We start from the raw sequence: 25,196 nt of genomic DNA, 5'->3' as shown, positions 1-25,196 counted from the left end.
GCCATCTTTTGTGTACTAACAGTTTTTCAGGACTTCTGAGTTTCAAACAAAATTTGGGAAATGTATTTGGCTTGGGTGCAGCTATACTGTACCCACTGTAAGACCTTTGCTTCTTGAGTCTGCTTCTCTCTCCAGATGTTTAAAGTTTTTTGTTGTTGTTGTTTTGTTTTTATGATTTGGAGGGACTGCAGTTTCCCAGTCTTCTAGATTTTTCTCCTAGACCTAGACACTTACTTACCTTTTCCCAGAGGCAAAGGAACTTGGACTGTAAAAATGGAAAAGACTTGGGCAGCGTGTCCAGCTCTGCTCCCAGCTCAATGCAGTCCTGCTCTGTAAAGCCCAAGGGTGTCTGGTCATAATGGTAGCTCCACCCAGATCTCCTGGTGCCTGGTGCTCCCAGCTCCTCCCCCCTGCCCTGCATAACCTTAGTGCACTTCTTTTTATTTATTTATTTATTTTTTTTTTATATTTTTCTGAAGTTGGAAACGGGGAGGCAGTCAGACAGACTTCTGCATGCGCCCGACCAGGATCCACCCGGCACGCCCACCAGGGGGCGATGCTCTGTCCTTCTGGGGCATTGCTCTGTTGCGACTAGAGCCACTCTAGCGCCTGGGCAGAGGCCAAGGAGCCATCCCCAGCGCCCGGGCCATCTTTGCTCCAATGGAGCCTTGGCTGCGGGAGGGGAAGAGAGAGACAGAGAGGAAGGAGAGGGGGAGGGGTGGAGAAGCAGAAGGGCGCTTCTCCTGTGTGTCCTGGCCGGGAATCAAACCCGGGACTCCTGCACGCCAGGCCGACGCTCTACCACTGAGCAAACCGGCCAGGGCCTCTTAGTGCACTTCTAACCCATGTGTTTTTACCTTCTGTTGTCTATGCCAAGGATGCTTTTTTTTCTTTAAGTTTTATTTATGCCTGCCTCTTTGCTAATTCTTCCTTCTCCCCCTCTGCCTCCTCCTCCTCCTCCTGGCCTTAAATGATATTCCTTTCTTTTTCTAAATGCAACAGGATGGGGCAGCCACTTAACTGCTGTAAGCTGGGGCTGATGTTCTCAGATAGCTAATAGGGACATCTAGACAGACATTTACACATATTAGAACATTATGCAGGAAGATTCAAATAATTGGGAAAAGATTTGTGCCTTTTTTCTTTTTTTGCGTCCCTAGGTAATTAATCTAAAACTCTTTTTTAAAAAAATTTATTTATTCATTTTTAGAGAGGAGAGAGAAAGGGAGAGAGAGAGAAGGGGGGAGGACCTAGAAGCATCAACTCCCATATGTGCTTGACCAGGCAAGCCCAGGGTTTTGAACCGGCGACCTCAGCATTTCCAGGTGCCACCACAGGTCAGGCAATCTAAAACTCTTTAATAGAATTGAATCCTGCTCTTATTGGAGTAAAGGAACTGAAGCTGATGGAGGGAAATAGGAAATAAAAACAAACCAAGAATCTGAAAGGAAGTAATTCAAGGAAGAGGACTTTTATTTTTACTCAAAGGAAATGGACTCGGTCCTAAAAATGGACTAAATAAGGCTAACAGTCATTTTGGGGGTGATAGTGCTGCCTCCCAAATTGGTAGCCCTCCCCCTCCCTTTTTCTTGAGAATGTTGCTACGTATTTTTCTTTCTCAGGTGATGAGTGTTTTTTTGTTTTGTTTTGTTTTTTGCCTTCTTAGGATTAGGAAGTCAAGTCCTTCCGGTACGTGGGACCTTTCTTGGCCACCACAATTTCATCAACGGTGGCGAGCTCCCGCACCACATCAGCCACGGCTCGAAGGCCTTGGAACTTGGCTGCGAAGGTGTCCCACACCTCTTGCTGGGCCACGTTTATGATCCCTTCCACCCCCACTCCCACGAAGAAGTGGCCGGCCTGGTGGATGGCCGTCAGGGACGCCAGCACGTGGGAGACCGCCAAGCCGGCATTCTCTGCCAAGGTGGCGGGAAGCGTCCGCAGGGCCTGGGCGAAGGCGAGGAACACCAGGCCGGCGGGCCCTTCCAGAGCGGCGCCCTTATCGGAGAGGATCTGCGCCAGGGCCATCTCAGTGGCCCCGGCTCCGGGCAGCAGTCTGGGGTCCAGACACAGCTGGAAATAGGCATCAATACCATGGTAGACCGCCTGCTCCGCCTCCCGGAGTCCCTCCTGCGTAGCGCCCCGTAGGACCAAGGTGACCGCAGGGGTGTCCGGACTTTCCCATTCAAACACCACGGCTGAACCTTCTTCGCCCAGCCCCTGCTGGTAGACCCGCTGACAAGTCCCCGGCTCCAGGGGAGGGACCAGAAAGCGCATCACAGGCGTACCCAGGACCTCACTCAGGTACACCAACTGGCGCAGGGACCGCAGCCGAATCACCATGATGCCGTGCGTGTCGGCCAGTGCGAGGCTCGTCTCCTCGATGTCCCCGCATACCACCACCACGTTCACGCCCGCGGTTACCAGCTGGCCCAGCTGCGTTTTGATCAACTGCCCGCTTCCTTTCGTGAGTTGAAGGAGTTCGGTCGGACTGGAGAAACGGGCAGTCGCTGGTGCGTTTGGACTGGCAGGGCCAAAAGAGCAGGAAAAGAGAGCCACCCTGGCGCCCTTCAGCACCGTGGTCACTTGGCCGCAGGGGCTCCCAGGCAGGGCCAAGCCAGGGAGCACGCACGAGTCTTCCAGCCGCCCTCCCTGCAGCCTGCACACCCCCACCCGCTCTGGGTAGAAGGTGCCATCTAGCTCCTTGACCGCCCAGCAGGCCTGAGCCACCAGCTTGGTCAGGTGGTCCGTCTGTGACAGAGTGTGGGTATTCATCACAGAATAGAGGATCCAGAACGGGTCTTCCAGCGGCCCCAGCGCCCGGATGGCCAGTGAAGGCAGCAGGGCCAGGGTCTCTGCTGTGGCTGTGGCGTAGGCCTCCCAGAGACGGGCGTGGGGCAGGCCGGCCAGCAGCAGGTGCTCAGCCTGCTCCAGCAGGGCCTTGGCCAGCAGTACCACGAAGGTCACACCGTCACCTATGTGCTCCGCCTGGTAGAGTGCTGTGTCCTGCAGGAGCCGGGCAGCCGGGTGCTCCAGCTCCAGGGCCCCGAGGATGGCTGCAGCATACCCAGTGAAGACGGTATCTCCTTGGGCTGTCACCAGGAGCTTCTGGCGGCTGTGAGGGCCATAGCACGGCCTTACGATTCTCGCCAAAGCCTGCGCTGCGGGTAGACTGTGGAGAAGGTGTTTCTCATCCTTTCTGGGGCTGGGCCATAGTGGCTGGGGCAGCTCCTGCATGGAAGGGTCTCCGCAGCTCATGGCCTGCGGAGAGGGCAGCCCCCCAAGCTGTAGGGACGCTTCAGAGAAAACAGCAAGTACCCCCCCCTTCACACACACACACGCACACACACACACACACCTTCGAAGCACCTGAAGGGGTCAGTGGATAGAGGTGCCCATCACCTGATGTCCGTGCACATCTGTTCTTCAGGGTCAGGGCGGTTTTACCTGCTAAGAATGTGGGCCTGACTGCCCCCTCTCCTCCAACAAACCGATCTGTAAAGGAACGGGGTCTTTGGGCCTCTGATACTTGCTAGCTAAAAGGGATCTTATCTTGATGACCTCACAGAGTGGCAGGTGGAACCTGGAGCATGGAATGAGGTCACAGAAGGATAGTTATGGAAGGGGAGGGCTTGCAGGTGCGGTGGAAGCCAGACCTGGTTGTCCCACGAATGAGTGACATGCCCATGTGCCAGGCCCCAGAGGTTCATTTAAACTTGTGAGACTAGGATGCAACAATGAACCAGATGACAGCATGACCCACTTCAAATTACGGACGAAGCTGCCTCTGTCTGTCTGAAAGGAAGTGGCATTGTGGGCTCTACCCCCTGTGCAGTGCCACTTAGTACCCGCCACAGCTGTTGTCTGCCTACCTCTGCCTCCCTCCTTCTCTGTTTGTCATTGTCTGTTCTGTTCATCTGATTCCTTCAACTTTCTGTTGGTCTGTCTTTCAGGCTGCAGGTGTGTGGGGCCACCCAGAGTTCGACAAGTCCTTTTTCCAATGACAGCGATGTTACGGAGCTGACAACAGCAGGCCGAGATGAGGGAGGGAAAGATGTCCATGTTAGCGCTCCTACGGACGAACAGAAGTAGACATAGTGGAGTGGAAGGGACCAGCCTGCCGGCTGTCAGTCAGGAAGGTCGCAAACCCAAGTGAGTGGGGTCGGGGCCTCCCACCCTCAGAACGTTAGTTTTGTATTTCTATCTACCTACCTTCCTCCTTTTCTCTTGTGGAGCCTGCTGGTATAATGATCGCTGCTTTTTCAGTTTCACAAATATTCACTGAGTACCCGTTATGTGCAATGTAAGGAAGAATACAGGGATGACAGGAACAGAGAGACCAGCAAGGGAGGGAGAGCAATTTCTACCAGATGAGCATCTTCCCACAGGTGTTAGACACCTGCTGGGGGAGATGAATGTGTCGAAAAGACTAGGGGAACGACAGAGCAATATCATTCATTTTTTTAAGACCATTCATTTTCATTTGGGAGGAAAAAACAACCCCACAACAAAAGCCCTTTTTACTTTGTTGAAGGGTGGCATGTGTTCCTAAGGGGGAAAAAATAGAACTCTGAAACTGATGATAACAGGAGTCATGGTGGTATGGCATTGTTTTAATATTTCTGTACAGGAGATAGTAATAAGAGGCCTGACCTGCAGTGGCACAGTGGATAAAGCATTGACCTGGAATGCTGAGGTTGCTGGTTTGAAACCATGGGCTTGCTGGTCAAGGCACATATGGGAGCTGATACTTCCTGCTCCTCCCTCTCTCTCACTCTTTCTCTCTCCTCTCTTCTCTCTCCCTCTAAAAGTGAATAAAATCTAATCTAAGAAAATCTGACCTTAAAAAAAAACAGTAGTGAGAGAAAGGAAAGGAAAAATAACAGTGAAAGTGAAATAAAATTAAAGCTAAAGAGGAGATAATTCTGGAGGAAGAAAACCCGATTGCTTTTATAAGAGTGATGCTTTATTTCTTATAACATTAAAAAGAAAACTACAAAGAAACTCAGAGGAGATGTAGAGTACAGCACAGGGAACACAGTCAATGATACTATAATAACTATGTATGGTGCCAGGTGGATACTAGGTTTGTTAGGGGGAATCACTTTGTAAATTATATGTCTAACCACAGTGTTGTATACCTGAAGGTAATATAAAATAATGTTGAGTATCAACTGTAATTGACAAAAAAAACAACAAAAGACAAAAAAAGACAAAGTAAGTAAATGTCATCTGGAATCCCAGCCCAGAGATAATCCTTGTTTACATTTTTTTTTTTTTTTTTAAAGATGGTGCTGCCCACCATCTTTTTTAAATTTTATTTTATTTATTCATTTTTTTAAAGAGGAGAGAGAGAGAGGAGAGAGAGACAGAGAGAGAGAAGTGAGGAGGAGCTGGAAGCATCAACTCCCATATGTGCCTTGATCAGGCAAGCCCAGGGTTTTGAACCGGCGACCTCAGCATTTCCAGGTCGACGCTTTATCCACTGTGCCACCACAGGTCAGGCCCTTGTTTACATTTTTAAAATTCTTTAAAAATGTATTCATTGATTTTAGAGAGAAAGGAAGGCGAGACAGAGAAAAAGAGATAGAAATATTGATCCACTTCTGCAGGTGCCCTGACCAGGAAGAGAACTGGCAACCTTTGCGTGTCAGGATGATGCTCTAACCAATCCAGCACTCTGCTTAGGGCTTTGTTTAGATTTTGATGAATGTGATTACTTTGTGTACACACACACACACACACACACACACAGGGAACTGTGGACAGTTTTACAGAACTGGATTGCATGATATATATTGTATATGTAACTCTGTAACCATTTTCCCCTCAACACTATCTGGGATGAGAAATGTTTCTAAAGGAGCTATGTTGTCTGAAGACTGTGGACAAGTCTTCTGACCTCTCTTGATTATAGGCAGTCCATGGGAAACAGCTTGATCCTCTCCTCCCAGGTTTCCGAAAGCCACCCACACTGGGAAGAGTCAGAGAACAGATTCTGATTATCGGTGGCCAAGATGACTTGCCTGTTTATTTATAGAAATGTAAACGGTAATGACCAAGGTAAAATGTAGCAAAATATGCAGGTATACATTGTTTATAAAGATACAGTTTTTTTTTTCTGTTTTTTTTTTCTTTTCTGAAGCTGGAAAAGGGGAGAGACAATCAGACAGACTCCCGCATGCGCCCGACCGGGATCCACCCAGCACGCCCACCAGGGGTGACGCTCTGCCCACCAGGGGGCGATGCTCTGCCCCTCTGGGGCGTCGCTCTGCCTCGACCAGAGCCACTCTAGCGCCTGGGGCAGAGGCCAAGGAGCCATCCCCAGCACCCAGGCCATGTTTGCTCCAATGGAGCCTTGGCTGCGGGAGGGGAAGAGAGAGACAGAGAGGAAGGAGGGGGGGGGTAGAGAAGCAAATGGGCGCTTCTCCTATGTGCGCTGGCTGGGAATTGAACCTGGGTCCCCTGCACGCCAGACCGATGCTCTACCGCTGAGCCAACCGGCCAGGGCAAGATACAATTTTTGTTTGTTTGTTTACTTTATTGATTTTAGAGAGGGGAAAGGAGAGAGCAGGAGAGAGCTTAGAACATCTGTCTGTTCCTTTGTGTGCCCTGACTGGAAATGGAACTGTCAACCTCTGTACTTTGGGGTGATCTGACCAACTGAGCTATCGGCCAGGTCAGTTTCTTTTTTCTTTTAATAAGAGAGAGACAGACAGGAAAAGAGAGAGATGAGAAGCATCAAGTTATAGTTGTGCCACTTTAGTTGTTTATTGATTGCTTCTTATATGTGCCTTGACCCGGGTGTGGGGTGGGGGAGGCTCCAGCTGAGCAAGTGACCCCTTGCTCAAGTTAGCGACCTTGGGCTCAAGCCAGTGACCATGGGGTCTTTTAGGCCGGCGACCCTGTGCTCAAGCCAGATGAGCCCATACTCAAGCCTGTGACCTTGAGGTTTCAAACCTAGTGGACTGAATTTTTTTTTACTTTTTTTTTTATTTTTCTGAAGCTGGAAACGGGGAGGCAGTCAGACAGACTCCCGCATGCGCCCAACCGGGATCCACCCGGCACACCCACCAGGGAGCAATGCTCTGCCCATCCGGGGCGTCGCTCCGTCGCGACCAGAGCCACTTTAGCGCCTGGGGCAGAGGCCAAGGAGCCATCCCCAGCGCCTGGGCCATCTTTTGCTCCAATGGAGCCTTGGCTGCGGGAGGGGAAGAGAGAGACAGAGAGGAAGGAGAGGGGGAGGGGCAGAGAAGCAGATGGGCGCCTCTCCTGTGTGCCCTGGCCGGGAATCGAACCCGGGACTTCCGCACACCAGGCTGATGCTCTACCACTGAGCCAACTGGCCAGGGCCAAGACTGAATTTTTTTTTTTTTTGTATTTTTCTGAAGCTGGAAACGGGGAGACAGTCAGACAGACTCCTGCATGCGCCTGACCAGGATCCATCTGGCACACCCACCAGGGGGCGACGCTCTGCCCCTCCGGTTGAGACCAGAGCCACTCTAGTGCCTGGGGCAGAGGCCAAGGAGCCATCCTCAGCGCCCGGGCCATCTTTGCTCCAATGGAGCCTCGGCCGCAGGAGGGGAAGAGAGAGACAGAGAGGAAGGAGAGGGGGAGGGGTGGAGAAGCAGATGGGCACTTCTCCTGTGTGCCCTGGCCGATAATCGAACCTGGGACTTCTGCACGTCAGGCCGATGCTCTACCACTGAGCCAACTGGCCAGGGCCTCAAGACTGAATTTTTAAACCTATTTTTACATAGCTCAAACTAGCCAAGGAACTACTAAGTCTTTATTTTTTAATTGATTTTAGTGAGAGAGGTAGGTAGACACACACACACACACACACACACACACGGGAACATCAGTCCTGTATGTGCCCTGACCAGGGATTTAACTAGCACCCTCTGTGTGTCAGTATGATGCTCTTAATCAACTGAGCTATCCAGCCAGGGTGGAACTACTAAATCTTGATTTTTCTTTTACTCTATGGACATGGTCATTGTGAAATTTACTTTGATTTTATTTAGTCTTTAGGTACATTCATTAGGTGTAAAATAAATGTAAATACATTTGTATGTGTGTGTGAAGAAGAGTTTACTTGGTGTGAACCCATTATATAAAACTTTCTCACAGCATACACTTTGATTTGCTAAGATGGGTAGGCATCCATGTAGGCTGTTCGGTAGTTATAATCTTCCTGGGACCTGAGAATGTGACCTTATTTATAAATAGGATTGTTGCAGATATAATTAAGTAAGACGCAGTCATATTGGAGCAGGGTGGATCCTAAATCCAATATGACTGGTATCCTTATAAGAACAGAAGACACACACACAGAGAACACTCTGTAAAGACAGAGACACACAAGACACGAGGGCCATGTGACAACGGAGGTGGAGATTGGTGTGATGCACCTGTAAGCCAAGAGGGCCAAGGCTGGTGGGCAACCTCCAGAGGTCAGGAGAGGGGCTTGGACAGATTGTCCCACAGAGCCGTCCAGAAGAAACCAGTCCTGCCGACACCTTGATTCTGTTGGACTTCTAGCTACCAGAACTGGAGAGAATACATTTCTACAGTTTGTGGTCATTTGGCGTGGTAGCCCTAGGAATCAGTCCAGTAGCCTTGTGTGTCAAAATAGGAGAGGCACCTAAGTGTGTGTGTGTGTGTGTGTGTGTGTGAGAGAGAGAGAGAGAGAGAGAGAGAGAAAGGGAGGGAGCACCCATTTCTAGAAGTTTCCAATACTTTCTGGCAGCATGCTCCTCTCCTGGATAGACATACGGTCTGCTGATGTGTCGTGCCCCCCCCCCCACCCCCAGATGCATTTCTCTTAAAACGATGATCTGGTACACAATGGATATAAATATTTAATCTTCCTATTTGTATGTCTTTCCGTGTTTATTTTTTCAGTTGCCTGCTTGTCCCTTTTCTGTGTATCTTGTTAAGTGGTGCCAGGCTTAGAGTGTCCAGCCTGGAGGGCAAGATCTTTATCTGCCGAAATGGGTGCAGGTCTGCTCGCTCTGGCCTCATGCTCTTAAATGCAAATTACTGTTTAAGGTGATTGTTGTTTGTTTCTTCTCGGTGTTTTTCATTTTTTTGTCCATGGTATGCCTTACTGAAATAACTTATGCAAAGCACTATGAATTTTTTTTTAATAAATAAATTTTTATTTAAATGGGGTGACATCAATAAATCAGGGTACATATATTCAAAGAAAACATTTCCAGGTTATTTTCTCATTTAGTTCTGTTGCATACCCATCACCCAAAGAGAGATCATCCTCCGTCACCCTCTATCCAGTTTTCTTTGTACCCCTCAGCACTATGAATTTTAAAAGCTAAAAATGGGCCCTGTCTGGTTGACTCAGCGGCAGACTGTTGGCCCAGCATGTGGAAGTCCCGGGTTTGATTCCTGGTCAGGGCACATAGAAGAAGCGCCCACTGCTTTTCCACCCTTTCCCTTCTCTCTGTCTCTTTCCCACAGCCAAGACTCCATTGGAGCAAAGTTGGCCCAGGCGCTGAGGATGGCTCCATGGCCTCTGCCTCAGGCCCTAGAATGGCTCTTGTTGCAACAGAGCGACCCCCCAGATGGGCCGAGCATCGCCTCCTGGTGGGCATGCCGGCTGAATCCCGGTCAGGCGCATGTGGGAGTCTGACTGCCATCCTGCTTTTCACTTTAGAAAAATACAAAATACGCCCTGGCCGATTGGCTCAGTGGTAGAGCGTCGGCCTGGAGTGCGGAAGTCCCGGGTTCGATTCCCGGACAGGGCACACAGGAGAGGCACCCATCTGCTTCTGCACCCCTCCTCCTCTCCTTCCTGTCTCTCTCTTCCCCTCCCACAGCCAAGGCTCCATTGGAGCAAAAGATGGCCTGGGCGCTGGGGATGGCTCCTCGGCCTCTGCCCCAGGCGCTAAAGTGGCTCTGGTCCTGACAGAGTGACGCCCCGGATGGGCAGAGCATCGCCCCCTGGTGGGCGTGCCGGGTGGATCCTGGTCGGGCGCATGCGGGAGTCTGTCTGACTGCCTCCCTGTTTCTAGCTTCAGAAAAATACAAAAAAAAAAAGAAAGAAAAATACAAAATACAAAAAGAAAGGAAGCTAAAAACGCACTGTGGACTAAACATGAATGGATTTTAAGTGATTCAAATTATTATTATTTTTTAATTTTTCTGAAGCTGGAAACGGGGAGGCAGTCAGACTCCCGCATGCGCCCCACTGGGATCCACCTGGCATGCCCACCAGGGGGCGACGCTCCACCCATTGGACCGTGGCTCCACTGCATCCAGAGCCACTCTAGTGCCTGAGGCAGAGGCCACAGAGCCATCCTTAGCGCCCGGGCAAACTTTGATCCAATGGAGTCTTGGCTGTGGGAGGGGAAGAGAGAGACAGAGAGGAAGGAGAGGGGGAGGGGTGGAGAAGCAGATGGGCGCTTCTCCTGTGTGCCCTGGCCAGGAATCCAACCCGGGACTCCTGCGCGCCAGGCCGATGCTCTACCACTGAACCAACAGGCCAGGGCGAGAAGCATCAATTTATAGTTGGCACTTTTAGTTGTTCATTGATTGCTTTGCATAGAAGCATCAATTTATAGTTGGCACTTTTAGTTGCTTCGCATATGTGCCTTGACTGAGGGACTCCAGCAGAGCCAGTGACCTTTGGGCTCAAACCAGCAACCATGGAATCATGTCTATGACCCCGCACTCCAGCCAGCGACCTCTGGGTTTCCTCCGAACCCCAGGTGGAGGCTCTATCCACTCTACCACCACTGGTCAGATTGTATAATAATTACTTTTAATTTATAGTCTGTAGTTACCACACTAGTGCCTTCCCAAGCTCAAAATTCCCATGGCTGTCAATTTGGTCAACTTAAAAGCCAGTGGGGATTAAACCTTGCAGGAATTCATGACTAGATCTTATTTGTGTCCTCATTTCAGCCATTTCAAAAGACATTGCTTTTAGTCAGAATAGACTCTGGGAATCAAACTGTATATTTTGTCCAACTAGGACATACAATTTAAAGTTTATATTCTTTTGAGAGGAAGGGGAGGTGAACTGCACAGCCGGAAACGCCAGCCCATGATTTTTACCCTATACTTAAATTGTGTTGTAAGGATTAAAAGAAATCATCAGATGTTCCCAGCATGTCCAGCCAAGAGTATATGCCTTATTAAATGATAGTTGATTCTTAAAAATGATTGTTTATCCTAATTCTTTTGCAGATGAGTAATAGGTCTTTAGTATGTTTCTGCCCAATTCAAACCAACAATGTTTTCCCGGCCACACATAGTATTAATCAATAGAGGACAGAAAGTACATTGCCCAATTGCCTTCCTGTTCAAATAATAAGAAACCCAAGAATCCCACGTTTGTACCTGTCCTCCTTGAGAAAGTGCACATTTCAGATTTCCCATGCTAGTCCCATTTTCCTGTCACCATTTTTACTGATGACAAGAGGTGGCTTGGAGATCCTCAGCTATTTTTTCTGTCCCAGCACACACAACGTCAAAGTCAAGTTTGCTGGGTTTGCCCCGGGTTTTTTTTTTGTTTTGTTTTTTGTTTTTTTTTTACATCTTCCTGCGTTTCCGTCCTCAAGATGCCACCGTTTCTTCTTACGTGCCAGCTGCTGCAGAAGCCCGCTCTGGATCGATATTTAAAATGTCTAATAACAAAACGAAACCATCAGCACGCTGGGATGATGGTGAAGGCACTGCGCGCTCTGCCCCGCAGGCGCGCGGTGCCACCGGGAGAGCCGCGCGCGGGGCGGCCGAGCCAGGCTGGGGGCGGCGCGCGCAGCGGCGGGGTGCACCCCAGTGCGTTAGGAGCCCGGCCGTGGCCTCCACCTTCTCCCCGCCCCTCGCCACCCCCCGCGGCCGCCGCGCGCACCCGGATCCTGGATTCCTTCGCCGCAGCTTGGCGCTCTCCCGAGCCGGAGCCCCGGCGTTCGAGGGGGAGGGCGCGGGGGCGGGGGAGGGGCGGTGAGGTCAGCGGCGGCGGCGAGGCCGCGGGCGGCGCATGCGCGGAGCCAGCTCCGTGAGTGGCAGCGGCGGCGCGCGGGGGGTGGCGCGGCCGGCGGGTGGGGGAGGGGGCAGGGGCGAGACGGCGGCCCGTTAGAGAGGTCCGTGGTGCGGGGCGCCCGGGCAGTCCCCGGCGCGGCCCTCGCGTGACGACCACTGTCGCGCGCGCGCGCGCGTGTGTGTGTTTGTGTGTCTGTCGGTGTGTTGCACACGCACACCCGCAAAACTTCCTCCTCCCCTGCCCCGGAGGGCGGGCGCAGAGGGGCCGGCGCGCGCGCAGCCCGGAACCCACAACAACAACTGGAGCAGCTGTCAAAACTTCGCTGCCGTCGCCGCCCGGCCCGCGCGGGGGAGGGGCAGTCGGCGGGCACGACGCACCCCCCCGCCCGCGATCCCCCTCCCGGGCCCGCCCCGCGCGCCCCTGCGCCTGCCCCGCCCCGCCGCGGGCGGCCTGGGGGAGGGGCGCGGGCGGAGACCCGGGCGGGCACCCCCACCCCGTCTCCCCGCCGCGCCCGCACCGCCCCGCCCGCGCCCCGCCCGCCGCCCGCACCGCCCGCCCGCGGCCCCTCCTTCGCGCCACCGCCCCGCCCGCCGCCCCCCGCCCGGCCCCTGCGCGCCGAGGTGCGCGCGCCCGCGCCTATGTGTGTGAGTGCGTGTCCTGCTCGCTCCATGTTGCCGCCTCTCCCGGTACCTGCTGCGGCGGCTCCCGGGGCTGCGGGAGATGCGAGAGGCTGAGCCGGGGAGCAGGAACCCGAGCAGCAGCGGCGGCCGCCGCGGCGGCCACAGCGGCCGCGGCGGGAGGAGCCCCCCAGGAGGAGGACCGGGGTCCATGTGTCTTTCCTGGTGACTAGGATGTCGTCGGAGGAGGACAAGAGCGCGGAGCAGCCGCAGCCGCCGCCACCACCCCCCGAGGAGCCTGGAGCCCCGGCCCCGAGCCCCGCAGCCGCAGACAAAAGACCTCGGGGCCGGCCTCGCAAAGATGGCGCTTCCCCTTTCCAGAGAGCCAGAAAGAAGTAAGTTGAGTGTGAGGGCGCCAGGCCGGGAGCCAGCCGCGGCGCCGGGCCGGAGCTGTCACCGCGCGCCCGGCCGTCGCCCCCGCGCCCGCCGCCCCCGCGGGTTGTGGGGGTGGGGCCGCCCGCCGCGCGTCCCCGGTCCGCCTTCCGCCCGCCGCCCTGCCCCGCGCCCCTCTCAGCGCCCGGGCCTCCCGCGGACGCCCGCACCGCCCGTCCTGCTGGGCTCCGCCGCCTCGCGCCGCCGCCACACTTTACTTTTTAGTTGGGCCCTTGCACGGGGCTTTCAGGATGCCTCTCTTTGGGGAGACACGTCTTGTGGACGCCTCCTGGCCTAGCCAGATTAAAATTTTAAAAAGAAAGAAAGAAAGAAAGAAAGAAAGAAAGAAAGAGCAACAAACCCTGCGGCACACCTGGCGGTACCCGGGCGAGTTTATTGTCAACTACAATGCGGCGCGCCCCGGGGATGCCGGCCGAGCTGTCAAACGCCGCGGCCAGGTGGTCCCCGGGCCGGCTTGGGTTGGGAAGATAACGGGGGGGGGGGGGGCGGCGAGGACTGACGCGATGAGTGCCGCTGTTCTTTGTCACCCTTTAACTTTTTCGCCTCTCGAACCTGCGCTCTCCTCCTTGGGCGATCGATTAGGAAGTCGTTTGACTTCTCCGTCCCCTCCCCCAGCCCGGCACTACATGGCCCTGCGCCCCAACGCAGCGCTCCTGTGCGGTCGCGCAGCTGCAGGCGGCGCGTGCGGGAAGTTTGGGAAACGCAGGCCAGATGTGCGGAGTACGTTGGCCCTGCGGGACACAGGCGAGAGCGCCGCTGAACTTCCTTGGAAGTTCCTGGATCGGGGACAGCCCTCGCTGGCTTTGCAACGTGCCCCGGCGCCGTGTGCCTAGTCGGCTTGTTCCATCGCGAAGCGTGGGCTTTGCCCTGGATGGCCGTTCGGCAGCCTCGCCTGGGAAGGTAGACACCCTTCTTGGTGTTGGCAGGGAGTCGCTCAAGCCCTTGTGGCTGCGGAGGGTGCCACGGGAGGTCTGTGATTGTCTACCGAAGTTGTAGCATGGCGTGTGTGTGTGTGTGTGTGTGTGTGTGTGTGTCGCTTACTCATTTCATGATACGGCCGTCTGCCCAGCTGTTGTTGGCGGAAGGGAAGCACGGGACGGAGGAAAAAGCCACACATGTATGGATACTCTGTTCCCTTTTTCGCTCGTTTGGGTGAATTCACTTAGTCACATACTGTTGCGTTTGTTGATACATAGTTAAAAGCGTAGTGTGATTTGAGCAGGGTCGAGCAGGGTTGCGGGGGAAATCCCACGCAGCCTTCGACTGGAGTGCTTTTTATTTTCTTTCTCCGCTATCCTTTGGGAAAACGAGTCATGGCCTTCAGCTTGCCTCCATATTTTATTGCCAGCTCTGAGCGAGCTATGACAAATCGTCAGGGAAACAAGTTCAGGATGTATATGTTATTGCATTAGCTTCTTTGTGATACCGAGTTAGGGTTTGGCATGCCACTTGCATTGTAACGTCATACCTGGTATAGAACATGCCATTATTATTCTTGGGTTAACTGAAATTTGGAGGAAGGAGGTGGGAGTTTTAAGTAACTTTAAACTTCTCTGCCACTTTTTTTTTGTATCCTAAAGCAACCCATGTTAAGCCATATTAAGGTTTTTTAATTTGATTGCTTTTCACTTTTGCTCTTTGGGAAGCACTTCTTAGTTTCTTTCTGAATGTTCACTTGAGATTATGATATGTTTTAGATTTGCTTTTAAATTCATACCCTAGAAAGAGCACACCTTTCTCACCCATGCACACATTTTCTCCTGAGATTGAAGTGAGCTCACTTGTATGAGCGTAATTTCTGGTGCACCAGAAGAGAGGTTGTTTTGGGGTATACCCACTGTATTATTTTTGTTTCTACAGAATACACCCATCTAACAGTATGGAAACATAAACCCTTTGGAAAATATTTAAACTATTCTAAATCCTAAGAAAGAGTTTTTCTCTTTCAGATTTGAAAACTGGCAACGGCATTCCTTATAAGAAATGAAGTCTAGTGGTAACTTGAGTGGCTCCAAACTTTTTAGTGAATTCTTTAAAATTTGGTGTCTCTTTCTCAGGGGATGGCATCACCAATTGTTTTTAGAAACCTGTACATGGAAACCAGTAAGTGAAAGGAAAGCAAAGAGAAGGATTTTCAAAGGAATGGTTCTCCCCAGTGTTAGGATACAGGCAAAACAGGTCCTGTGTTTAGTTGGGTGGTGAAGACCCTTTGAAAGTGAAACTGATAGGTAGCAAATGTAAATCAGGATGGTAAATGCTGAAAGTATTTACAAGGTAATTATGTAAGAAATGGAAGTTAATATTCCTTGTCAAATGTGTGGAGATGAAGGCTTTTAAATTGTCAGTGTTATGTAGATGGTCACTTTTAAGTGGCTTGTATGTTAGATGCATCATGACACTATTTTTCAAAAATTAATTGCGTGCCTGACCGGACGGTGGCGCAGTGGATAGAGCATCAGACTGGGATGCGGAAGACCCAGGTTTGAGACCCCGAGGTCGCCAGCTTAAGTGAGGGCTCATCTGGTTTGAGCAAAAAGTTCACCAGCTTGAGCCCAAGGTCACTGGCTCAAGCAAGGGGTTACTCGGTCTGCTGAAGGCCGGCGGTCAAGGCACGTATGATAAAGCAATCAATGAACAATTAAGGTGTTGCAACGTGCAATGAAAAACTAATGATTGATGCTTCTCATCTCTCCGTTCCTATCTGTCTGTCCCTGTCTATCCCTCTCTCTGACTCACTCTCTGTAAAAAAAAAAATTAATTTGTGTAATTTTTTTATTAAAAAAAGTTCTTTTTTAAATTTTTTATTCATTTAGAGAGGAGAGAGAGTTAGAATGAGAGAGAGAGAGAGAGAAAGGGGGGAGGAGAAGGAAGCATCAACTCCCATTTATGCCTTGACCAGGCAAGCCCAGGGTTTTGAACCGGTGACCTCAGTGTTCCAGGTCAACGCTTTATCCACTGTGCCACCACAGGTCAGGCAAAAAAAGTTCTTGTGCTGCTAATTAAACTTTGAATTTGAATTTTTAATAATTAGGCAAACAGGCCTGACCTGTGGTGGCGCAGTGGATAAAGCGTCAACCTGGAAATGCTGAGGTCGCCGGTTCAAAACCCTGGGCTTGCCCGGTCAAGGCACATATGGGAGTTGATGCTTCCAGCTCCTCCCCCCCTTCTCTCTCTCTCTCTCTCTCTTTCTCTGTCTCTCCCTCTCCTCTCTAAAAAAAAAAAAAAATGAATAAATAAAAATTTAAAAAGAGAAAAATTAAAAAAAAATAATTAGGCAAACACTTTTTTTATACTATTAACTTTTTTGACATCTTTCCTCAGGTTTATTTACTATTAAATAATTTTATCAAATTAAAAAAGCACAGGCTATGTAGTTACAGTTTTACATTACCAATGGTTACTCTAACATTTTCACTATGTAAAACCAAGAAAGCTTGAACTGTAGCTATTAATCTTAGAGGCAGAATTTGAAAAATAGATATAGAAATAGGAATTTCCTGTCCTACAAAAATCAGGAGGAACAGTGACATTTACCTTCTAAGAGTTAATCTTCACAGTAGGGACTGTATACCGTATTTTATTAAATATTTTAACACTCCATTTGTTTCAGAATATTTTTTTTCTTATTTTCCTTGTTAAAACTCAAGGTGTGTCTTATGGTCAGGTGCGTTTTATGGAGCGAAAAATACGGTAATTATTTGGTTATTTGGAGTAGCTCTTAATCTCTCCTTTTTTTTTCTTTTTAAATATTATATTGACTTTAGAAGGGGAGAAGGAGAGAGGGAGGGAGGGAGGGAGGAAGGGAGGGAGGGAAGGAGAGAGAGAGAGAGAGAGAGAGAGAGAGAGAGAGAGACAGGGACAGGTACATTGATGTGCTCCTGTATCTGCCCTGGACAGGAATCGAACTGGAAACCTCTGTGCTTCGGGACAATGCTCTAACCAACCCAACTATACAACCAGGGCAAGTAGCTCATCATCTTGATCAGAGGCGCAGATCTTCCTGTTGCTGAGGAAGTGCCTGCCACAGTTAGTCTCGTTCTAGAGGTCTGATTACTTTTCTTTTGAAGTTAAGGAAACTCTTCCTGAAGCCTTGATTTCTTCTTCTTTTTTTTTTTTTCATCCTTAGACTGTATAAGGGAAGCCAGGAAAACATTCTACCATCTCTCTTGCCAAGTAAACAAAATTGATATTATGGATGGGATGGGTCTTGGGGTGGCAGAGATGCAGCAGGTGGTGGGAATAGGGTTTCTGAGGCTCCTTCCTTGACTTGTTTTGAATACTCTATACTCTGCACCCCTTTCTTTTTAGAGGTCAATTACTGTTATTAGACCACCACCTTGAGCAATATTGTTGTAGAGGAATTAGTCACAACTGGTGATGTTACACAAGAAATTGACAAAATATGGCTAGGTGATATAGGCCCCTCTCCCAACAGAAGTTCTCATTTCCGTAGTTGTGAACTTGGAATAGGTGATTAAAAAAAACTAGTGCACCATAATATATAGTTGAGAGCTATCATTATGATTCATGCTCTTTGAGGGAGTGCAAATTTCTAATTTTTTTATGATAGTAATTTTTTTTAATTTTAAAAGAAATTAGATAAATGGAAAATTTCCGTAATGGCTGGTCTCTGGCACTTAATGGGCAATGAGATGTTTTAACTTATTTGAAAAGCTGGTCCAGGAACGGCAGCCTCTCTTATCTGTTAGGCGGTGATTCTCTAAGTGGACCTCATCCTGGTTTCCCTGTTCCTCCTGTTGGTCTTATTCGTAGCATCTCTAATCTTTGAGAATGTGATCTTTTCAGTCAAATATAAAAGTCTCACAAGTTTATTTTCCCATTCTGAAAATACTGACTTAACCCAGTTTTGTATTATCTCAGTTAACACTGCCCTGCCGGGTTTGTAGTTCCTGGGCGAGCGACAGGGCACACCACCCAATACCCCTTTACGTTCCCGTCTGTACCTTTTTGCAAAACTGCACATTATTCCTCGGCCGCTAATCAGATTTCCCCTGGGCCACATATAGTGCTGGTCCAGTCTTGTGTTCTTAAACCCTTTAGTGTTTCTCCTGAGGAGTACCCCTGGACCTCATTGTGTTTCCGAACTGAAAATGATCGGTTTTTAGTTCTAGAGTGACTTGGATTCACTGTATATGTGTGCATGCGTGCGCTTACCTGTTGGGGACATGTGACAAATCCTTGATAGGATAGGATAGAGTTTTCAGTCAATGAGATGTTTGGACTGAACATGAACTGAGTGAGCACCACAGGTCCAGAATACAGTTCCAAGTCACTGTGTTTCCCTTTTTTTCTTTATTATTATTATTTTTGCTCATTTTTTCATTTCAACAAAGTAATAATCCCTTTTCTCTTTAAAATTTTTCTTGATTGTGTTTGTGCTAAAGTGGCAATTTTCAGAACTTCTTGACAGTATCAATGGCAGAAGTTATTGAGTGCAATAGGGATGATGTCCTTGCCCCCCCCCCCCCCCCCCCCCCCCCCCGCCGTGAGACGCCCTGCACATGAGTGTGTGCTTCTGGTTTGTGTCCATCGGTCTCGAATTTGTCATTGGAAGTGTTGGTCTCTCTATCGACAGCGTCTGAAGGACTTATGAACACAAGTTCAGAGAAGCTGGAATAACACAGCTTTTTGTACTCTTCTCTAGAAAAAAGAGCCTCCTCTGAAAGATCAATGGACTTGGCTCCCGACGTTCATTTTGTGGCTAGGTATGGTACACACGTGCGAGAACTACTCTTCCAACACTTGGTAGCTCTTTCATTTAGCATATTATTGGAAGAGCCTGCAGGTCCATGCTGGTGGTGGACAAGCATTTTGAAGGAGGGGGTCGCTGTGGCCAAGAGGGGTCTACAGAGAAGTAGAGGAAGTAGTACTTGAATTAGACCTTGAGGGATCATTAGGATTTAGCCAGGCAGAGTAAGAAGAAAGCGAGAGAACTGTGCATGTATGTGTGTGGGGGTGGGGGGCGGCGGGCGGGTAGAATACAATTATTGAGGAGGGTGGGAAAGGTTAAAGGCATTTTCATGGAGTGTGACTGAAACAAGAGGTTTCATGTGTGGATTGGGACCAACCTGTAGGTCCTTGAATGCCATGCTAATGAGTTTGGGCTTTATAGTCCTGGGGTTATAAACCGTTTACAAGGGTCAGGTAGGTAATTTAAATGAGTTGCATGCAGCTTGTAAGATTCTGAGTGACAGCTGAGATTTAAAAGCCATTGGTTGGGGAAAATGGTGAGCGGTGAATCCTAGGAGGCCTTGGGTCTCACTTAGGTGCAGCTAGGAAGACAGTTCTGGCTCAGGGTTGCCATGTGGGACTGAGATGTTGTTTCTAGCAGCTGGAAGCCTGGGTTTTTTTTATTATTATTTTTATTTATTTATTCATTTTATTTATTTAATTTTTAAATTTTATCTATCTATCTATTTATTTATTTATTTTTACAGAGGCAGAGATAGACAGGGACAGACAGACAGGAATGGAGAGAGATGAGAAGCATCAATCATTAGTTTTTCGTTGTGCGTTGCGACTTCTTAGTTCTTATTTATCTTTATTTTTTTATTCATTTTTAGAGAGGAGAGAGAGACAGCGAAGTGGGAGGAGCGGGAAGCATCAACTCCCATTTGTGCCTTGACCGGGCAAGCCCAGGGTTTCGAACTGCCAACCTCAGCGTTCCAGGTTGATGCTTTATCCACTACGCCACCACAGGTCGCGACTTCTTAGTTCATTGATGGCTTTCTCATATGTGCCTTGACCGCGGGCCTTCAGTAGACCGAGTAACCCCTTATTCGAGCCAGCAACCTTGGGTCCAAGCTGGTGAGCTTTTGCTCAAACCAGATGAGCCTGCGCTCAAGCTGGCAACCTCGGGGTCTCGAACCTGGGTCCTTCTGCATCCCAGTCTGACGCTCTATCCACTGCACCACCACCTGGTCAGGCTATTTATTTATTTTTTACAGAGACAGAGATTGAGTCAGAGAGAGGGATAGACAGGGACAGACAGACAGGAATGGACAGGGATGAGAAGCATCAATCAGTTTTTCATTGTGCATTGCAACACCTTAGTTGTTCATTGATTGCTTTCTCATATGTGCCTTGACCGTGGGCCTTCAGCAGACTGAGTATCTCCTTGCTGGAGCCAGCGACCTTGGGTTCAAGCTGGTGGGCTTTTGCTCAAACCAGATGAGCCCGCGCTCAAGCTGGCGACCTTGGGGGTCTCGAACCTGGGTCCTCTGCATCCCAGTACAACGCTCTATACATTGCGCCACCACCTGGTCAGGCTAATTTTATTTATTTACTTATTTATTTATTACAGAGACAGAGAGTGAGTCAGAGAGAGGGATAGACAGGGACAGGCAGACAGGAACGGAGAGAGATGAGAAGCATCAATCATTAATTTTTCATTGTGCATTGCAACACCTTAGTTGTTCATTGATTGCTTTCTCATATGTGCCTTGACCGTGGGCCTTCAGCAGACCAAGTAACCCCTTGTTGGAGCCAGCGACCTTGGGTTCAAGCTGGTGAGATTTTGCTCACACCAGATGAGCCCGTGCTCAAGCTGGCGACCTCGGGGTCTCGAACCTAGGTCTTCTTCATCCCCGTCCGATGCTCTATCCACTGCGCCACCACCTGGTCAGGCTATTTATTCATTTTAGAGAAGAGAGAGAGAGAGAAGGGGAGGAACAGGAAGCATCAACCTTCATATGTGCCTTGACCAGACAAGTGCAGGGTTATGAACCTGCGACCTCAGGGTTCCAGGTCAACGCTTAATCCACTGTGCCACCGCAGGTCAGGCTGGAAGCCTGGGTTTTTACTTGAAATCTCTTGATTTGGGGACTACACCTTGTGAGCTAGGTTTAATCTGTGGACTGTGAGTGGGCTACAGGTTTTCAACCAATGCCCTAGTTATTTTAATTTGTAGATTAATATTTACTTTTAAAGATTTTATTTATTCATTTTAGAGAGGAGTGAGAGAGAGAAGGGGGGAGGGGCAGGAAGCATCAACTCCCATATGTGCCTTGAACAGCCAAGCCTGGGGTTTTGAACTGGTGACCTCAGCATTCCAGGTCGATGCTTTATGCACTGTGCCACCACAGGTCAGGCCATTGATGAATGTTTTAAAAGCAGGTATTTTCAGTCTTCCCTAGGACAGGGATGTTATGACTTTCCTTTGTATTCTTTTACTTACCTATTTATTTACTTATTTTTGTTACTTTGTATTCCGTATCGCATTTCATGCAGTTGAATATACTCTTTTTTTTTTTTTTTAATGGGAGAGACAGAGAGAGTCAGAGAGAGGGACAGATAGGGACAGACAGACAGGAAGGGAGAGAGATGAGAAACATCAATTCTTCGTTGCGGTTCCTTAGTTGTTCATTGATTGATCTCTCATATGTGCCCTGTCCAGGGGCCTTCAGCAGGCCGAGTAACCTCTTGCTCGAGCCAGTGACCTTGGGCTCAAGCTGGTGAGCTATGCTCAAACCTGATAAGCCTGCGCTAAGCTGGCGACTTCAGGGTCTCAAACCTGGGTCCTCCACATCCCAGTCCGACACTCTATCCACTCTATCTGACCGCCTGGTCAGGCTGTAGGTACTCTTAATACCTGGCCATTTGATGATAGCTACTTTGGGAAAACCACCCTGATGATGATATGAGGAGAGGACTCACCTAGAGGCGGAGGTAACAGGCCGTTTGCAGTAGTCATGGTGTGAGGCAGATAGGGCAGAGGGTAGGTTGCTGGTAGTGTGGAGGGAAAAGAAGAGGGGTTTCAGTCAACGCAGAGGGGGATTGTGACGTTCCTGACATAGATGTCAGGTTAGACATATCCGGGAGCATTGGTATGTAGAATTTTGAGTTTAGGAGCTAGCTTAGGATAAGCGATGGAATATGTGATTTACTGGAAATCACTGTGCATATGGAAAAGTGTGTGGGAAAGGGATTAAAAAACTCTAACCCTTAAGAGATGGAGGGAAAAGGACCCCGGAAAGCTTGCATAGATGTGCAAAGATGCTCATGGCAGCAGAGGAAAGTAGAAAAATGTAGAGGAGAATTTGGCAACAACATAATACCCATCAGTGGATAACCGTGTAGTTTTTGTCAGGACAGAGGTAGACCTGTAGGTACCCAAAGGAGGAGAATGTCTGTGATACTTTCGTTGACTTGATAACATTTCCGAGAGTTGCAAAGCAGTAAGTGTAATACTATTTTTTTGTAAAAAGCACACAAACCCAAATTATGTGTATGTTTTGTGCATCGAAAATGATTTGAAAGGATGCACATAATAAATACGAATACTTCTGGGGAGTATATACTTTCCTATGTGCATCAGTGCAATTTGAAAAGCCAGTAAAGTACAGTTGACCTTGAACAACATAGGGGTTAGGGACGCTGACTCCCTGCACTGTTGAAAATCTGTGTATGACTTTTGTCTCCCCAAAACTTAACTAATAGCCTACTGCTGATTGGAAGACTTACCAGTAACACATTTTGTTTGTGTGTTTTTTTTTTTTTGTTTTTTTTTTACAGGGACAGAGAGAGTCAGAGAGAGGGATAGATAGGGACAGACAGACAGGAATGGAGAGAGATGAGAAGCATCAATCATCAGTTTTTCGTTGCAACACCTTAGTTGTTCATTGATTGCTTTCTCATATGTGCCTTGACTGGGGGCCTTCAGCAGACTGAGTAACTCCTTGCTGGAGCCAGAGACCTTGGGTCCAAGCTGGTGAGCTTTTTGCTCAAGCCAGATGAGCCCACGCTCAAGCTGGCAACCTCGGGGTCTCGAACCTGGGTCCTTCCACATCCCAGTCCGACGCTCTATCCACTGTGCCACCACCTGGTCAGGCAACACATTTTGTATGTTATGTATATTATACATTGTCTTCTTGCCATAAAGTAAGCTAAAGAAAATGTTACTAAGAAAATCATAAGGAAGGTGGTACAGTGGATAGAGCTTTGGACTGGGATGCAGAGGACCCAGGTTCAAAACCACGAGGTCACCGGCTTGAGCGTGGGATCATAGACATGACCCTATGGTTGCTGACTTGAGGCCCAAGGTCACTGGCTTGAGCAAGGGGTCACTCGCTCTACTGTAGCCCTTGCCCCATCAAGGCACACATGAGAAAGCAATCAATGAACTACAAAGGAGCTGCAACAAAGAATTGATGCTTCTCATCTCTCTCCCTTCCTGTCTGTCTCTGTCACAAAAAGAAAGGAAAAGAAAATCATAAGGAAGAGAACATTTATAGTATTTATTGGAATACTGTATAAGCGGACCTGTGCTGTTCAAACCCGTGTTGTTCCACCGTCAGCTGCAATTTAAAACCATAGTCTTGTTTTACAAATGAGAAAACCAAGTTCTGGGGAACGTCACAGATTCCGGAACCAAGATTGTCTTGAGTTCAAATCGTGGTGCCACTACGTGTTCACCATTTGACCTTGGGAAGCTACTTAACCTTTCTTGTCCTGGCACATCTAGTTTTGGATTGTCGTGAATTTATATGTGTTTAGAATTCAGAACCATGCCTGGCACAAACTTACATGCTGTTAAAAGGTACTATGATAAGAATTCACTGTTAGTATTATTGTTATTATTTTGGCCGTTGTTATCAATTGCCAAGCACATGTTTGCCTGATGTCATAGAGCTTGGTATTGACAGATGGTAAGGAGAAATCAAACTCTCAGAATGCCATGGCATAAAATAATGTCATAGTTATTGGGGATGGGGGCAGGGGGACAAGAAGATTTCCTCTCTGTACAGCTGTCCTTAATAAAGAGAAAAAGAAGATTAAAAAAAAAGAGAAAAAACTAGGTCAGCAGAAATATCTATAGAATGTTTTTTATTACGAGTAACACATGAAAAAGAGCCAAAGCCGTCCTGTAGAAGCTATATGTGTGTAGTAGTATTGTTACCACAAAACCATTTCAGAAAGTTTTGTTACCCAAACTTGTCAGTGCTGATCATAGTGATCTTTGATTCGGTCTCTCTGAGCGAGACTTACTATCAGGTGGTTTTTCAATGATTGTTTATGTCCTTTTATGCTTGGTCATTTTTAATCTTTTACACCTCAATGTAATGTAACCCATTTACATCAGAATCATCATAGTTGATGGTCATACTGTATAGTCTGTGTGTTCCATCTTTCCGTGGAGCCTAGCCTGCCCCCCCCCCCAATCCTGATTTTCTGATCTGTGGCATCCTCTTGACATGCACCATGTGTTTGGAGCAAGCACCCAGGTGCACAGAAAGTAACAATGTACTTTCAGAGTTCCAGAATTTTGAAACTGGATGAGTGAGAATTCTGAGAATGTTAAGCGCCCCCACACACCCATTTTACAGACTGCTGAGCCTGAGAAAGAGGATTGCAAGCTGGAAGCCAGTCAGACAGAGAAGTGTGACCCCGTACATAAATAAAGGGGAAGCCTGAACCAGGAGGTGGCACAGTGGATAGACCGTCGGGCTGGGACTTGGAGGACCCAGGTGCGAGATCCCAAGGTCACCAACTTGAGCCCAAGGTTGCTCACTGGCTTGAGCCCAAAGTCGTTGGCTTGAGCAAGGGGTCACTCGCTCTGCTGTAGCCCCCACTCAAGGCACATATGAGAAGGCAGTCAATGAGAAACTAAGGTGCTGCAATGAAAAATTGATACTTCTCATCTCTCACCCTTCCTGTCTGTCTGTCCCTATCTATCCCTCTCTCTGTCTCTCTTTGTGTCTGTCACACACACACACACACACACAAAAGGGGGGGGGCAGAAGGTAATTCCTTATGACAGGGGTAACTCCCTGTGACCCATGCCTGCTGGATTCGTACTGTTGTGTCCCCACCTTCCCCTGTATCTTGGCTCGCTCCGTGACTCACTGTAACTCATAGAATGCAGCAAAGATGACGCTGTGCCTGTTGGGGGCCCCAAGTTTTGAGATGGCCTTGAACTCCCCTGCTTTTTTTTTGCACTTGGAGCCCTGAGTCGTCATTATGCAAGAAGCTGGGTCATATACCCTGCTGGCGAGATCTGGTGGTGAGGGAGGGATTCTGAGAGGACATAGAGATGACCCAGCTATCTCAGGGTCCCAGCTGAATTGAGCCCCAGTTCAGGTGACCACCAGCTACCTGCT

At 49.0% G+C, this 25,196-nt stretch overlaps 2 protein-coding genes across 13 annotated transcripts in view; one reads left to right on the top strand and one right to left on the bottom strand.

Moving 5' to 3' along the window:
* Nucleotides 1–1,668: 1,668 nt before the first annotated feature.
* On the bottom strand, nt 1,669–5,237 carry CCT8L2 (chaperonin containing TCP1 subunit 8 like 2). Its single transcript, XM_066235918.1, has one exon. It carries the CDS (start codon nt 3,256–3,258, stop codon nt 1,669–1,671), a length of 1,590 nt encoding a protein of 529 aa, XP_066092015.1. The 5' UTR covers nt 3,259–5,237.
* Nucleotides 5,238–12,626: 7,389 nt separating this feature from the next.
* KMT2C (lysine methyltransferase 2C) overlaps nt 12,627–25,196 on the top strand; it is a 235,480-nt gene continuing 222,910 nt past the window's right edge. For all 12 annotated transcript variants that reach the window (XR_010726264.1, XM_066237431.1, XM_066237427.1 and 9 more), the window contains exon 1: nt 12,627–13,019. Coding sequence is in view for 11 of the 12 variants with exons in the window: in XM_066237431.1 (XP_066093528.1) it covers nt 12,859–13,019 (161 nt within the window). In the remaining variant the exon portion in view is untranslated. The remainder of the gene's footprint in view (nt 13,020–25,196) is intronic.

The sequence above is a fragment of the Saccopteryx bilineata genome, chromosome 6, assembly GCF_036850765.1.
Source record: "Saccopteryx bilineata isolate mSacBil1 chromosome 6, mSacBil1_pri_phased_curated, whole genome shotgun sequence".
In the NCBI taxonomy this organism is placed as follows: domain Eukaryota; kingdom Metazoa; phylum Chordata; class Mammalia; order Chiroptera; family Emballonuridae; genus Saccopteryx; species Saccopteryx bilineata.
This window is presented reverse-complemented; position numbering and strand designations above follow the sequence as displayed.